This window comes from Citrus clementina, unplaced genomic scaffold (genome assembly GCF_000493195.1).
Source record: "Citrus clementina cultivar Clemenules unplaced genomic scaffold, Citrus_clementina_v1.0 scaffold_2, whole genome shotgun sequence".
NCBI lineage: Eukaryota > Viridiplantae > Streptophyta > Magnoliopsida > Sapindales > Rutaceae > Citrus > Citrus x clementina.
Window position 1 is genome coordinate 3,747,582 of NW_006262688.1, and position 16,482 is coordinate 3,764,063.

The 16,482-nt window shown below is 34.7% G+C and overlaps 3 protein-coding genes across 4 annotated transcripts; 2 read left to right on the plus strand and 1 right to left on the minus strand.

The window, feature by feature from the left end:
- The first annotated feature begins 2,573 nt into the window (after positions 1-2,573).
- LOC18052259 (flavonol synthase/flavanone 3-hydroxylase) lies at positions 2,574-5,066 on the plus strand. Its single transcript, XM_006445712.2, has 2 exons — positions 2,574-3,390; positions 4,663-5,066. Exons 1-2 carry the CDS (start codon positions 2,605-2,607, stop codon positions 4,888-4,890), a joined length of 1,014 nt encoding a protein of 337 aa, XP_006445775.1. The 5' UTR covers positions 2,574-2,604; the 3' UTR covers positions 4,891-5,066.
- Positions 5,067-10,764: 5,698 nt separating this feature from the next.
- LOC18052260 (nudix hydrolase 26, chloroplastic) lies at positions 10,765-13,383 on the plus strand. Of its 2 annotated transcripts, XM_006445713.2 has the most exons (6): positions 10,765-11,069; positions 11,168-11,218; positions 11,657-11,749; positions 12,272-12,366; positions 12,920-13,034; positions 13,139-13,383. In XM_006445713.2, exons 1-6 carry the CDS (start codon positions 10,830-10,832, stop codon positions 13,202-13,204), a joined length of 660 nt encoding a protein of 219 aa, XP_006445776.1. In that variant the 5' UTR covers positions 10,765-10,829; the 3' UTR covers positions 13,205-13,383. The 2 variants fall into 2 exon arrangements, with proteins under 2 accessions (XP_006445776.1, XP_024045884.1); XM_024190116.1 differs by lacking the exon at positions 11,657-11,749.
- Positions 13,384-13,754: 371 nt separating this feature from the next.
- LOC18052261 lies at positions 13,755-15,562 on the minus strand. The gene has a single exon (XM_006445714.2). The coding sequence runs from the start codon at positions 15,488-15,490 to the stop codon at positions 14,039-14,041; it is 1,452 nt and encodes a 483-aa protein (XP_006445777.2). The 5' UTR covers positions 15,491-15,562; the 3' UTR covers positions 13,755-14,038.
- Between the last annotated feature and the right edge of the window lie 920 nt (positions 15,563-16,482).

Here is a 16,482-nt window from a genome sequence, read left to right on the forward strand (position 1 = left end):
ACCCCGACTACTTTTCACGTTTTAAAATATGATTGAGCAAGTCATTCTATGTCCCCAGGCGTTGCTTTAATATCGGTGGAGAAAAAATGGTTGATTTACTTAGCAAATCATTGTGCCCCTAGGGGACTTTTGTTCCCCACGCCTCCGGTTCACACTATAAAGCAAGTTCTTCACGTTACGCAATGTGTTTTTTCAAATGGGATTCATTACTTTCAATAAAAAAATTTGCAACTTTTTAAAATGGAATATTTATTTATAAAAAAATTTAAAATACATTAAAAGTAGTATAATTAATTAATTAATATATGTGTGATATATATAATTGAATTTAATATAATCATGATAGTTTTTTAAAATAAATACACATATAATAAAATCATTTGCTTATTATATAGCATAAATGATATTTTTGATGTATTGTAAAATTTATCTCCCGTATAAGGGTGTGTTTGGAATTGAGGTTACGTAACTGTAGCTTAAAAGTTATAACACTAGAGTGTTTGGTAAGCACTAGTTGTTGTACCTTAGAAACTATATTGATATGATTTTTCACTTGTATAATGAAAAATCTATTATATTTTTAATAATTTTATCAAAATTTTAATTTAAAATTTACATTTATTATATATTATTAAATTTTGTTCATAGTTACAATTTTTTTTCCACAACAGCTGTAACTTTTAAACTACAACACCTCAATCCCAAACGCACCCTAAATCTATAATGCAACTGATTGCTTTATCAAATAGAAATATTTGTGCGCCGAGCTCACCACATCAGATGCGGTGGAACAATTTCACACAAATTTTTTGGTTAAAATACTAATATAAGTGCCTAATATACTGGACCTTCTAGATGGTCAAAGTCACGAGTCATTTTTTCAAAGATCTAACAATACAAAATTTATTGTATATATAGTTCATTTTAATTGAGGCAAAGCTTATCTTACAAAGAATTTAACAAACATCTAATAGAAATAAATTATTGATTTTGATATTTCTTAAAGCTAATGGATGAAAACAATTTTAACATAAAATGAGGTATGGGTGTAATAGTAATTTATAAAAATTTCATTTTTTAATCACATATTTACTTCTTGTTTTCAAATAAGTCCTCATTAATTTTGTTTAACTAAATAGTTTTGTAGTCCATCACTTCTACATCTATTTTAAAACTTTATAAAGCTTTTACTATATTTTTATAAAAATCTAAATGATTATTATATTCATAAAGATTTACAACTTTTGAATATATTTTTGAACCAGCATTTATAATTTCTTGTCTCTCTTGAGACATAAACTAAATTTTCTTCTAACACACACATACACACACACATTCAATCTATTTTCCCATCCTAATACATACCATCAATGTTGTCACATAGATTTTGTAATCTAAATTTATTATCCTAAATTATGAGAGATATTACATATGCTAAATATCCCATGAATCTAACGAATTATTAGAAACATAGAACAATGAATAAATTATCAGAACTTCTAATAATTTCATAAAGCATAGAAACCAATAAGTTATCACATTCTTGCTATAGGCAAAGAGGATTTTTCTATAAAAGATTTTAACCATTTGATCTGATCAATGATTCAAAAATGTGGAGAAATAATAAATTAAATTGAATGTCACGATATTTATTAAATAAATTAAGAAACCCAAATTTATCTATAAATGATATAGAAGATGTAAATAAAATATTAGAAATTAATAATTTCGATGATGAAAATATAAAATAAATTAAAAAGTTGAGAGATTAACTGAGTAAAAAATTTAATAAAGTTAAACAATTAATAAAAGAGTTCAATATTGAAAATCATGATATATTAAAGTAAAAGGTCATTAATATAATGAATAAAAACTCAATAGATATAAGATTAAATAAGTTAGAGATTCAATTAAATAAAATAGAAAAAATTATTAAGTAATTTAGTACTAAATTTGTTATAAATATAAATAAAAAATTTTAAAAAAATTGAAGATCTAACAGTACTATTGCCTGACTGCAGCCTGGGCTTTAAAGTAAAACTTAAAACTATATTAATGTTTTTAATAATTATTATCTTTTCTAAAAATTTAAAAAATTTTAACTCTAATGTACAGCTAATGTAAAATAAGCTTCGCCTTTAATTGATAACTCCCTGTTACCTACTACAATAATTTACTAATGGATTTAGTGCAATCCCGACAAAAATAATTCAGCACCACACTAACTGCTAATAGTTTATACAGAATTCATTTGAATCGATAGCTCCCGATTGATTACCGACCATCATTATGTCTATTCCTGGCAGCGGCTTTTATTTTTATTTTTTCAAAAAGCTACTCTAGTTTAATTTTAATTGTCACTGTCACGTCAGTTTTCATTTACATAATAAATTTAAATCCAGTGCTGAATTAATATGTGTTCAATTTTCTTAATTTCATGTCATATATACATATAAAATTTAATTAATTTTATATTCTTATTCAATAGTTGTCAATTATTTAAAAAGTTAACAAAAATAGCAGTTTATCAACGGAATAAATATAAGTCAATAATTTGCTGCGATACACAGACATTAAGGCTAAACCTAGAGAGAAAGTGGGTTCATGAAAATGGAAGTAGAGAGGGGAGTCCAAGCCAATATTGGTTCCTTATCCCATTCAAATGAACAGGTAGAGCCAGAGGCAGCAGTCCGAACGTGCCACAACGGCACCGTTTCTGAGATCCCCACAATCGATCTCAACGACCCCGACCAAGAAAGACTCACAGGCGCCATCGCGGAAGCAAGCCAGGAATGGGGGATTTTCCAGGTTATTAACCACGGGATTCCCAGCGAACTTATCAACAAGCTGCAAGGCGTTGGAAGAGAATTTTTCGAGCTTCCACAGGAGGAGAAAGAAGCTTATGCTCGCCCAAGAGATGCCAAAGACATCGAAGGATACGGGACCAGGTTACAGAAAGAAGCCGAAGAAAAGAAATCTTGGGTGGATCATATTTTCCACAGGATCTGGCCTCCTGCTTCTAGAAACTACCGGTTCTGGCCCAAGAACCCTCCTTCTTACAGAGAGGTGAACGAGGAGTATGCAAATTGCATGAGGGGAGTGGTGAATAAGTTGTTTAGGTGTCTTTCGTTAGGGTTAGGTGTTGAAGGGCATGCTCTGAAAGAAGCAGTGGGAGGAGACGAGCTGGAGTACATGCTCAAGATCAATTACTACCCACCTTGCCCACGTCCTGATCTTGCTCCTGGATTGGTGCCACACACCGATCTTTCTTCCATCACCATTCTGGTACCTAACGATGTCCCTGGTCTGCTAGCCTTTAAGGGTGACCGTTCCATCGATGTCAACTACATACCCAACGCCTTGATTGTTACCATCGGTGACCAAATCGAGGTAAGTTATGTATGGTATATAGCTATTTCATTTATATTATTTATTACACCTAGAAAGAAACTATATGTCAATAAATGACGAGTGAACACCTGTTACATGGTTGTAATTAATATAAAACTGTCCTAATTAAGTAAGGGGCGGCAGAAAATTGGTAAATCAATCGGGCTTACTAGCTAGGACCTGGATCCGGTGCTTAGCTGAGCTTGAGCTGAGCACCATATCAATGGTCGGCAATTGTTTAGGGCCCACATAAGGTAATTGCTGACCATTGATTCAGTGCTCAGTACAAGCTCAGCTAAGCACCAAATCCACTTCCTACTAGCTAACATAAGAGTGGAGGTTGGTAAACACAATCTAATCAAATTGGAGAAATTCTAAAATATGTTAAAGGGAATACAACTAATTAATGCATGTATGATATGTATAATTGAATTTAATATAACCACCATTTTTATGATTATTTTTCAAAATAAATGTATACATATCATAAAATCATTTACTTATTGTATGGCTAACACGGTAATAGATTCAATCAAATTATTGTACGGCTGACACTGTACCTCTAATATATTCTAAAATTTATCATCTAATATTCAATCAAACTAAATTTAGATGAGTTGATTTGGTCAATTTTTTTTAATCTAGTTACTAATTTGGTTGGGTTGGGTTCAAATTAATGAACCTTTATAACCCAACCTAACCTAAGAACAATAAAAATTATAGTAAAATTAACGTCAACTATCAACCTAACCCTTTTCAATTTCTCTTTGTTAAACCTGACGATGATTAAATGCTTCAGATTCAAAATTCAATAATCAAACTCGAATTTTTACTGAAAGTAAATTGATAAATTTTCAAATATTACGTCATATACAATCTTTATTTATCAATATATGTTAAGTATAATGGACAACATTTAATGCATGATGGAGAATTAATGTACTCTTTTTCCTATTTGAATCGGTTAATTTTAAGCGCCAACTATTTTTTTATTTATCTTTTTTTCTATTTATAATTTATAATTTTTTAATATTAATCAATATAATTAAGTCAACCTATTCTAACCCGATGATTTAACAGTTAGATTTGATTTGAGTTGAATACGTTTATTTAATTAAATGGAATTAAGTTTTTCACAATTCAATTAATAATGAGCTAGATTGAAGTTTTACAAACTGTATCCAGCTCAACCCGTGTCCACCCCGTAAGTCCCCTAAGTAAGAGCATGCATGTGTTATGGCAAATTGATTTTGACGTACGTTTGATGTGCAGATTCTGAGCAATGGCAAGTACAAAGCAGTGCTGCATAAAGCCACTCCTCACAAGGAGAAGACGAGAATATCTTGGCCAGTATTCTTAGATCCACCTGCTGATATGGTGGTGGGTCCCCTTCCTCAACTTGTTAACGGAAAAAATCCACCGAAGTACGAGGCCAAGAAGTACAAGGATTACGTTCATTTTAAACTTGACGAACTTAACAAAAAATGGCTGCTATTTTAGCTATGGAGTTGACCGAGGCTGGCATGCATCACTTCTGCATGGCTAGATTGTGACTCTATGTTGATGGATTGTGGATTGTTGGTTGTTGGGTTGTTAGTTGTTGGTTGTTGGTTGTTGGGTTGTTAGTTGTTGGTTGTTGGTTGTCGGTAATTATTATCTTCAAGTTTCAATTTAAAATAAAGCAATAAATTTTTTTTTTAAAAAAAGACAAATATGGTATGCATTGAGGTTTATTCCTCTTTTGTTTACTGGAATCTACTGTGAAGAAATAAGAAATAATTGATTGTCAGGTTAATTGAGGAACCTGTGGCCTCCACCAACTTAATTACATAAATCAAAACACCTATATATTTTTATTCAATAATGACTTTCAATATACAACCAAAATAGAACGTTGAAATTCTAAAAAAGTAGCAAAAGAGTTGCAACAAGTTGAAATAAACTAGAACTACAACAACCACTAACACTTGTTGCTATTTAAAATAACAATGAAAGAAAAAATAGTGCCCCTAACAACTCCTTCCCTCTTAAGTCAACCTTGTCCTCAAGTCTGTAAGTAAGGAATTAATTTTCAAGGACTCAAATATGGTGGTAACAACGGTGGTTCGAGAGTTACATTGTCAGCATCGTAATCATTGAAACAAGCTTGAATCATGAATAATTTTTTGCGATGATATCTAGGACCAAATTGTTCATTACGCTAAGAATAGTCTTTTCTTCCTCCTATCAACTATCGTTTCTGTGCTAAGCCTTTTGATGGGCACCTATAAGGAACCGTTTTGAGCTTCTGCAATCTGATTAGTTCACTAATAAAACTCTTGAAATTGTGTGGTATCATACCTAGCATGCATAACTTCATAGAACTCTTGCCAAGTCATAGAATCTCCTTATTGTTTGATCAACTAGAACTGTTGTTAAGCATTTCCCTCCAAATGGAATGAAGCTAGAGCTATTCGTTCTTCTTCTGGTGCTTGATGAAGATAAAAGAACTGCTCAACTCTACAGACCCAGCCAGCTAGTCGCATCTTTCGCTGCCATTGGACCATGGGAAGTCAAGTTTAATTAGCTTTGGAGCATATGACTATTGTCCGTTGCCTTTAAGACTGCCCATGGTGTTTCCAGATTGTCCTAGATAGTGAGGTGGGGCATCAGAATGTTCTTTTTCCTCCCGTACAGCCTCTCATGGAGAATTTCTTGAATTAAGCTTCCCAAACATCTCATTTGTCTTCTCCAAAATCTGTCATTGACTAGGCATGAGAGAGCCGACATTTAACTCTCCAAAATCTGTTATCATCTCTGATACCACTGTGGTACGTACTAAGGTTTATTCCTTTTTTGTTTACTGTTTTATTCCTTTTTTGTTTACTGGTACCTATAGTAAAGAAGAAAGAAATAATTTTTTTTTTTTGAAGAAAGATAAATTTTATAAATCAACCAAGACAATTAATCAACCAGGGAGGTGGAACATGCCTCCATTCTCCCGGACCAGACAAAGAACCCCCCACCCTAGCAACAGTATGAGTAGCGGTGTTCACAGATCGACGAACAAAAGAGAAAACAAACTCTCCTAAAGATTGAGCTAAATCTCTACAATCAGCAATTATAGCACCAAAACCATTAGAATAAACAACACTGTCATGTAAAGCATTAAACACTTGTAAGCTATCCATCTCAACAACAATTGGCCGATCTGGAAGATGCATGAGCCGATTGAGAGCTTCTTGCAAGCCGATTCCCTCTGCCTCACGAGCTGCAAATGTACCAGGGAGGGAAACACTTTTAGCTGCAATAAAATCACCCTGTGAGGAGCGGATAATAGCCCCAAAGCTGATGGTTCCTCTGTGTCGAGAGATGGCTGCATCGACATTACACTTAAACCATCCATCTCGGGGTCGTTTCCAGCAAACCGAACCATGATCATTTGCCACAAAGGAAGGAGAGAAGTAAGGATTCTTACGAACTTGCTGCCACTGGAATAAATTCTGACTTGCTAAATTGAAAAGAGTACTAGCCCTTCCGTTGATATTCCTCCAGACTCTGTTATTTCTATTCAACCAGATTCCCCAGCAAATCATAGTAGCTAAGCTGCAATCATCTTTACTACAACGAGTAAAGAGAGTCTCCAGCCATTCCCCAACATTCCAACAATTCCCAATAAAACCAACAGCAGATGCTAACCAGCAAGTTTTAGCAAAAGAATGCTCAAGCAACACGTGGGATATAGTTTCAGTGGCTACATTACATATAGGGCATAAGGGGTGTACCTCAACTCGGCGTTGCACAAGGTTATCAGCAGTGGGGATAACATTGACCATAGCACACCAAAGAAAATTTTTACCTTTTGCAAGAACTGGAAGTTGCCACAGCTTTCGCCATACACTGCTGTTAGGAGGACTTGGCAGATTCTCCAACATCTTGTAGCAACTTCGAACCGTGTACTGCCCCTTTGAATCTGGTAACCAATACCAACCATCTTCGACAATCCGAGAGCCAAGAGGGATTTGTAAGATTAGATCGCGATCTCTTTGATTGAAAATGTTAGCCACCACATCAAAGTCCCAGCGCCGAAGATTAAGCGCCATGAGGCTGTCTACTGTGGCATTAGAAAGGTATGTGGGCAGTGAAGAGGTGATAAAGCCGTTATCTTGGTCCGACAACCAGGGGGCATGGCCAATCACTGTTTCATGGCCCCCTCCAATCCGAATACGACTACCTAGTGAGATAGCGTTCTGAGCCGCCAAAATAGACCTCCAAACATAGCTGGGGTTACTGCCCAAAGAAGCCTCAAGAAAAGAGGTGTTAGGAAAATATCGAGCTTTAAATAAGCGAGCCACAAGGGAATTCGGATTAGTTAAAAACCGCCAACCTTGTTTGCCAAGCATGGAAATGTCGAACTGATGCAATTTCTTAAAACCGAGTCCCCCATGAGTCTTAGGCTTGCATAACCTTTCCCATCTCATCCAAATGATACCCTTAGTGCTCGTACCTTTACTACCCCACCAAAAGGAGTTCATCATCTTCTCAATATCCCGACAAAGCTCAAGGGGAAGCAAGTACATGCTCATGGCATAATTGGGCATGGCTTGTACCACTGTCTTGAGCAAAATCTCCTTACCAGCTCTAGATAATAACTTCTGACTCCAGCCTTGTAGGCGCTTCCAAACTCTATTCTTAATGTAGCGGAAAACAGCAGATTTACTTCGACCGATAGAGGAAGGCAAGCCCAAATAAGTACCATAGTCAGCAGTTGGTTGGACCCCAAGTAACTCGCATACTTGTTGCACAACTTCTTCTTTCATATTGCGGCTAAAGGAGATAGCAGATTTATGAAAATTAACTCTCTGACCCGACTCAGCCCCATACATAGCCAAGATATTCTTCATTAAGTGAGCTTCCTGGACACTAGTTTTAAAAAATAAGAGGCAATCATCGGCAAAAAAGAGATGCGAGATATTAGGAGCACCCCTAGCTACTCGAGCCCCATGCAAAAAACCTGCCCTCTCATAATAATGTATTAGCAAACTCAGCCCCTCTGCACAAATAATAAATAGGTACAGTGATAAAGGGTCGCCTTGTCTTAGACCACGGTTAGGTACAATAGGGCCTATTTCCATTCCCTCTCTCACAATTTTATAAGTAACAGTAGTGACACACAATATAATCAAGTTAACAAAATCAGCAGCAAACCCCAACTTGAGCATGATCGATTTAAGAAAAGGCCATTCAATTCTATCATAAGCCTTAGACATATCTATTTTTAGAGCTGCGACCCCATCCCTACCTTGCTTTTTTCGTTTTAAGTAATGCATAATCTCAGTAGAGATCAGAATATTATTAGTAATGGCTCGACCTGGGACAAAGGCACTCTGAGACTTCGAAATAACAGACCCCAAAACCCCTTTGAGACGATTAGCAAGCATTTTAGCTATGATTTTATATATAACATTACATAATGCTATTGGTCTCAGATCAGTGACATACTCATGATTGGACTTTTTAGGAATCAAAACAACACTAGTGTCATTTAAGCCAGTGGGGAATGCACAATTCTGAATAAAGTCTAAACAAGCAGATGAGACATCATTCCTACAATAGACCAGGATTTTTGGAAAAAAGCAGGGTTCATACCATCCGGTCCTGACGATTTATCAGGATGCATACTGAAAATGGCATCTCGGACATCCGCAGCAGTAAAAGGTTCCAGAAGTGAGTGATTCTGAGCCGCTGATATCTTGGGGTTGACACATTGAATAACTTCAGGACAGGAACCTCTATCAAAGATGAAAATATTGTTGAAATACCCAGCAATTATCTCATTCACTTCCTCTGGACGAGTGCACCATAGGTCTTGACCATTTCGGAGCTTTCCAATCGTATTCACTCTCTTCCTTGTCGAAGCTGTAGCATGAAAATACTTGGAGTTCATATCACCCTCCTTAAGCCAAAGTATCTTCGATCTCTGTTTCCAGTAAACTTCATGGCTTTGCAGCAATTCATTATACAGGGATCGAGCTTCTGTAAATTGAGTCAAACTACCATCATCCTGCTTACCCCGTAACAGACCCATCCTCCTCTTACAGCCCATAATTCGATTACAAAACTCACGGGAGAGATGATCACCCCATCGAACCAAATCAGAGCCACATTTAGCAATCTTGGATTGAATAGGTTGGTCTACAATCTAAATTATAATGTATGAAGTGCAACATTCTCTCTAGATACTTCATACATGGTTAGTTCAAAAAGATAATAGAGTCTTAGAATTTGTACGAAATTTAATGTTACACTTGCCATTGGTGTTCGTTTGATGCACCTTTATAACGTGTCTAAAATAGATTTTATTAGTTATAGCTCGAAGAATATCTTATCTCTGCTATCATAAAGTTTATTTGGAAAGGTAAACATACAATTTTTTTTTTAAAAAAGGTTATGTATCAAACTATTTCTATTATTAATAACCATCTCTATTTTAAGTTCTTAAAAGTTAAAAATTTTAAAATTGTCATACTCATGAGTGTTTATTAGTAAATTAAATATTGATATTGGTACGACTCACTGGTGAGCATGAATTTGGTATAACTATACTTTCTCATAGAATATAAGGGGTGGAGCAGCTACACTGTGGTAGCGCAGCTGCCCCAAACGCACCTTAGGATTGGTTTATCTCTGCTATTGGGAATCCATTTCTCATTGGGAAGTTAATTTTTTATCATGCTTCTACTCATATAGATATTCAAGTCGAACTTATACCATATCAAGATTTTCAGATTTATCATGTCTCAAGGGTCTACAATCAAACAGTAAATGCTTTACAAAATTTGCTTTCGAATATTTAAATTTATCTATATAGATGAAAAATCCATTTATTTACAATGAGAAGTTAAGGGCTCGTTTTTTCAAGTTTTGGATACAGCTATTTGTTTTTAAAAACAAGGAATATAGAAAATTGTAAAAAAAGTGTGTTTGGCTAAATCTTATCCAACAATTATTTTTGGATATTATTCTAACTTTTAGTTTAAAATTTGATAAAAGAAATTAAAAGTGTATTTTTATTTACTATTATCCATATCAAATTTAATACTTTTTTTCTTTTATCTTAAATATTTTCAAATTTTAAAATCGTTACTATATTCAACTATTATATCAAAGAACTACTAAAATAATTTTTAAAAATTAAAAATACTATATTGAATTAGATCCTAATTTTTTAAAAATTATTTTAAAATAACGAATCAAGCCGGCCTTGAAGTAAAAGCTTGATTTTGTTTTTTCTCGCAATTGGGCTTAACCTCATGAAAGGTAGGCCCAACTGATGGCTACAAAAATAAATTTAGATCTTAAAACGCAGGGCTATTTCGGTAATTAAATAGAAGCCAGCCAGCACGGTCGGATACGCGGATTCATAACTAAAGAAAAATGTTGGGCATCCTCTTCAGGCAATGGCTTTATGTTTAAGCCGATCTTTCTCCTCTAATTCCCAGCTTCACCTTTCTTCTCTCCTCAGTCGCTGCAAGCCTAATTTCACATCCCCAAATTACCCTCATAAACTCTCCAAATCTACTAACCTGCCACTCGTTCATCATCAGAATCGGATTTGCTCATCATCATACTCCATGGACGCTCCTCCAGAAGGTTACCGAAGAAATGTCGGCATCTGTCTCATCAATTCTTCCAAAAAGGTTTTTAATTATCCATCGCCTTTCAAATTTCAAAGATTTTTTTAATTTTATATTTTGACAAAAAATTTATAATCATAATTTCGTACAAAATTTTGCAGATTTTTGCCGCTTCGAGACTTGATATACCTGATAGTTGGCAAATGCCACAGGTAGCTTCTATTATTGTAACTATTATTTTTCAATTTATATATTTTGAATTTATTTAAAAACTCATATTGTCACGAGTATTGAGTAATGCTGAAGCGTCATTGATCACTCTTCATAATCTCTTTTAACTATTTTTTTTTTGGTTAAATTCTCGTAATTTGCTGATGCTGCGGTTACAAAAATTTTGTAGTACAATATTTGTATCCTAAATGACGTGGCATTTATGTGTCAATCAATGACCGCTGATAATAATTATCACATTTTTTATGGAGTGGTAAAGTCAATTTTTATATTCTTTGAAGAATTTGGAGCAACAGTGCTAGAATTTTTGGTAATTGAAGTTGAAAGTGAAGCTGGTGGCGGTTGTATTAGTGTTCCTTTTGAAATATGAACTTTTCTTTCCACGAATTGAATGGCGATTCTTGTAAGTTGTTATTCAGGGCGGTATTGACGAGAATGAGGATCCCAAAGTTGCTGCCTTAAGGGAATTGAAAGAAGAAACAGGAGTCAGCTCGGCGGAAGTTCTTGCAGAGGTTTGGCTTTTTACTTATTATAAATTTGACTGCCAGACTGGCCTTTTGGAGAAAAGAAAACAGAAATGTTTTGATAGGCTTTAATGTGCTGGCTTTTGGAGAAACTCAGTTATTGTTTCTTTGATGCTTAAATTTGATGGTAAAGGTTTTAGATCTTGGTAGGTTTTGTGGAGGTGAATGAAATTGGGTCATTGAATCTGTGGGTGCCAGCTGGTTTAGTTGGTAAAATCTCTTCAGTTGAAACAAGAGATCTAGGATTTGAACCTCACTCACATGGGTATGAAGGGAATTTATCTACCGGTAATGCTAATGCTTAAATAAAATTTTTTTAAAAAAGAAAAATGTTCATTGAATAAAGCTATACATGCCTTCAGGCTGATAAATGTCAGTGGCATCTATATCAGTTTAGGATTCATTTCAATATGTATCTACATCTGCTCTTATTGTTTTTCGTGTTCAAGTTAGATGGCAGTTTCTAATGAAAGTGTAATGCTAATTTAAATATTTCAAATATGCATGCAGGTGCCTTATTGGTTGACATATGACTTCCCTCCAGAAGTCAGGGAAAAACTTAAACATCAATGGGGAGGTGACTGGAAAGGTCAAGCACAGAAGTGGTGAGTAACTTGATTTGGCACTTAGATGCATTTTATGCAGAGCGGGCCAGAAACTCAGCAAGGATCGGATGGATTGATTTAAGATATAGGAAATTGCAAATGTAATATACCTTTGTACTAGGAACATGGTTCCTTCAGCCACCTTTTACTTTATTTTGTTATGCATAAAGAAGAAAGAGGAGAGGAAAGACATTGGAAATAGTTACTCGATACTGCTTCAATGTTTCACAAATCTAACCTAGCTTTGAACCTGCTGACTCATGTAAATTGGTTGTTGATACTCTGTCTACTCTTTTAACAATTTTTAATTTTTGACATGGTTCAACCTGTGCACCGGCTTCACCCAAGTCTGGATTGGATGGTAGTAGACAGTATAAACATGTATATCGTACAAATACTTCTGATTTTCTTTTACTGCATGCTAATCTATATCCACACATAATTTTGGAACCGTTCCCTGTTGAATTGTGCTATTTATTTAGTTTCAATGTACCATCCAAGCTGCATTTGTTTTTATTTACTTATTTGTTGTATGCAATCATGCAAATCACAGGTTTCTCCTCAAGTTCACTGGCAAGGAGGAAGAAATCAATCTTCTTGGTGATAAATCTGAGAAACCTGAGTTTGGCGAGTGGAAGTGGATGTCACCAGAACAAATACTTGAGCGTGTCAGTAGCTCTACTATTCTCTGTTAGTTCAGACATAAATAAAATAAGTTCAGTATTTTGATGTTCTTATTTCTAATTCTTTTGAGTACCTAAATTGTTTGCAGGCTGTGGATTTCAAGAAACCTGTTTACAAAGAAGTTTTTACGGTTTTCACACCTCATCTTCAATAATATTATGTTGGAATTGTCCGAGATTCTGCAAAACTGGGTGATAAATTGATTTGTTGAGTCACTAACTTTTCAAAGTCTTTATTGGATATCACATACATATCAACTGCCTTGTAATGATATGATATGATATTCTTGTGATCGATGAAAGAAATAAACTTATTAGCAACGTATTATAGCCACTTCTGGTGCATCTTTTCATTTTGATGGGAATGTCAGTTTTTTGAATTGCCACTATAAATGTTTTGGCAAAGCTTCAAGTTGCACAATCTTCAGTTCTTCACCATAAGTCATCAACTTTACAGGCTTGAAAAAATTAACACAAGATATTACAGCACAAAATATTCAGAAGCAGTCTTTTGAAAAATCCAAATCCTTAACAGTTTATCTGATATTTGAATCAATTGAATGAGTTCTCATGAAGTTTAGGGCATGTGAGCTGTTTGTTAGTACATTACAAGAGACAAGCAAGAAGTGTTTCTTGATGTTCAAGACATGCTGAAGGAATACGGGATATCACAGCAAAACAATTATTCAGAAGTATGCCATAAGCATACTCTACAACCTCTAAAATTAAAATTAAGATATAATCTCTTCAATTAATTCCCGTAAAATACATCTATAATTCATGTTCTGTAACATCATCACACTACAGTCAATATATCAAACAGTTTGCATTTGTAAGCAGCTCAAGACTGGCAGCTGACTGTGGTTTAAGAAGCTCTACCAACCCATATACAAGTCGTGTACAAACTCGAGCTTCTAAGCTAGTAGCTAAAGAATCCAAGTTTCAGTAGCAAAGAGCCAAAAATGATAATATTTCAGTATATTATTTTTTTAAATTTTGCTGCTAAGGATATCTTTTATATGATCGGTAACAATCCCTGCAACAGTCTCAGGAGAAAACCTTTGTATCATATCTTCCCTCGCCTGCTTGCCCTTGGCCTTTGCTTCATCAACATTGCTCATCACTAGCCTCATCAGAGCGCGCAGCTTATCAACAGATGGTTCAGCCCAAAAATGCCCTTTAAATGGCCCTTCTGTTACTTCACTCATTCTCCCTACAGGCAATGGGTACCCATTCTCCTCTGTCAAATACTCCGTTGGCCCAGACCAATTCGTTGCAATGACCGGCAATCCCATTGACATGGCTTCAACAAGCGGCCTCCCCCACCCTTCCCCTCTTGACGGAAGAACAAAAACATCAGCCGCCTTATACAATCGTGGCAGATCAATTTGAGGGATGTGAGTATCAATCACATTTACCGGAGCCCAGCCATCATCCGGTTTTTCTAAATCAGAGTCCTCCACGAAGTTCACAATCTTGTTACCAAAATCTCTACCCGAATGATAAGGATTTGTTAGCAAATACAAAACAACCCCATCAGCCTTAGAAAATTCTTCCAAATATGCTTTCAACAACACATCCCAGCCTTTCCTATACTCCCATTTAAACACACTCAAGAACACAAACTCCTTTGAACTCGTGTTCATGTTACTCAACCCTAAAACCGGTTTTCCAATGGAAGCAAGATCTATTGGATCACAATTGACGGGATCAAAGAAACCAACATGAACCGGTTGAACAATCTTCACAACTTTAGCCGGATCAACCCCACTTCGTATAAATGTAGACACATGAAAATCAGTAGGGACCCAAACAAAATCCATACGATTACACCTCTTTACGTGTTCAGGACTCACCCTATCAGTCTCAAACATGGTTCTACCAATTACAGCCATGAAATCTCCATAACCAGGTGTTGGTGGACAAGGAAGGGTATCAAACAAAGGAGGGTACCAAGCACCAGGCTCACTATGGCAAATAACAACAGTTTCATTTGTTCTACATTCAGTGTTATAAAGCTCTACTGCCAAGTTCCTCATATGGTGAGGCAAACCCTCCCAAAATTGTAAAGATTGTAGATCACCATGGTGCTCAATAGCCAATTTAAATCTAGGGTTTTTCACATGTTCATTAAGTGCTAAAATGTAAGACCAAGATTCTGAGCTATACCCACCACCCGAAAGAAATGGAGCCATCCATAAAACACAATATGGGGGTGGCTTGGAAATGGGATTTGGTTTCTGGGTTTGGTGAAAAAACCCTAAATTTGATTGAAAAAATGCGGGTTTTGTTGTTTTGGTGATGAAACTGAAAGAGATTGCTATAAGGAGAATTAGAGTTGATAATGTACATAATATTAATGGTTTCAACTTAGAGGTAAAGGAAAAGGAGGAGGGAGATTGATTTTCATCGGGTTTTTGTTCGGCTTTGGGGAGAATCATGACAATGAATCAAGATAGAGAGTACCACAAACTGCCGTAGCCGTTCTGTACGAGGATGTTTATCATTTTACTTTTGTTCTCATTAAGTTATCATTGTTATTGTTTGAACGGTAAATTGAGATATATAAAAATTAGGCAGTAATTTTTGGAGAAAATTAATTATTTTATATTATTTCAAAACTAATTATTTTTTAAGATAATTATCCACCGACTATCTATTTTTTTTTTTTTTAAAAGAGTAATGATATAGTTACAAACTCTTATACAAATTTATTTTATACAAATTGATGTGGCATGATAATATTAGTTGAATTAAATATCACTTTGCCCACATGATTTATTTTTATTATTTTATATTTTCATTCGACCAATAAATTAATATCACGTCAATTTGTAAAAAATAAGTTTGTACAAGAGTTTGTGGCTGTATCATTATTCTTTTTAAAAATACACATATCTTTTTTTACTGATTTCCACCTAAAGTTACAAAATGTATCATTTTTCCACTGCTGTTTAAACTCCGTGAGAGAAGTTAACAGAATATTAACAAAATGATTATTTTACCCCCAATGAAAAATTACTATTTCACCCTAGTTAAATGAAAAAAAAATTAAATTACTTCAATTTTTCTTCCCAATTTAAACATTTGATAATAAGTTAAACAAAATAATCTAGAATATTTTTACTTTTTTTCCTCTTTCTACCGCGTTTAAATGACGTTGATTTTTGCTATACAAGCGAAATGACAATTTAACCCTATAACATCAGCAAAATTATAACAGAATGCAAACAGAATGGAAAAATAAAAGAAAATGTAACTTTTAGTAGAAATCAACCAAAAAGATATGTGTATTTTTTAAAAAATAAAAATAAATGTGGTCGGTAGATAATTTTCTTATTTTTTATTACCTTTCAAAAACTGAATGCAATCAACATATTATCCTTTTTGTTTAAGAGAAATAGTTGGATGAGACGGGTGCACCGTCTCAACA

Coding starts and splice junctions, on each gene's coding strand:
- LOC18052259 (XM_006445712.2), top strand. CDS start 2,605: ATGAAAATGGAAGTAGAGAGGGGAGTCCAAGCCAATATTGGTTCCTTA. Junction 3,391..4,662: donor CCATCGGTGACCAAATCGAG/GTAAGTTATGTA, acceptor TTTGATGTGCAG/ATTCTGAGCAATGGCAAGTA.
- LOC18052261 (XM_006445714.2), bottom strand. CDS start 15,490: ATGATTCTCCCCAAAGCCGAACAAAAACCCGATGAAAATCAATCTCCC.
- LOC18052260 (XM_006445713.2), top strand. CDS start 10,830: ATGGCTTTATGTTTAAGCCGATCTTTCTCCTCTAATTCCCAGCTTCAC. Junction 11,219..11,656: donor ATAGTTGGCAAATGCCACAG/GTAGCTTCTATT, acceptor GTTGTTATTCAG/GGCGGTATTGACGAGAATGA. Junction 11,750..12,271: donor CGGCGGAAGTTCTTGCAGAG/GTTTGGCTTTTT, acceptor ATATGCATGCAG/GTGCCTTATTGGTTGACATA.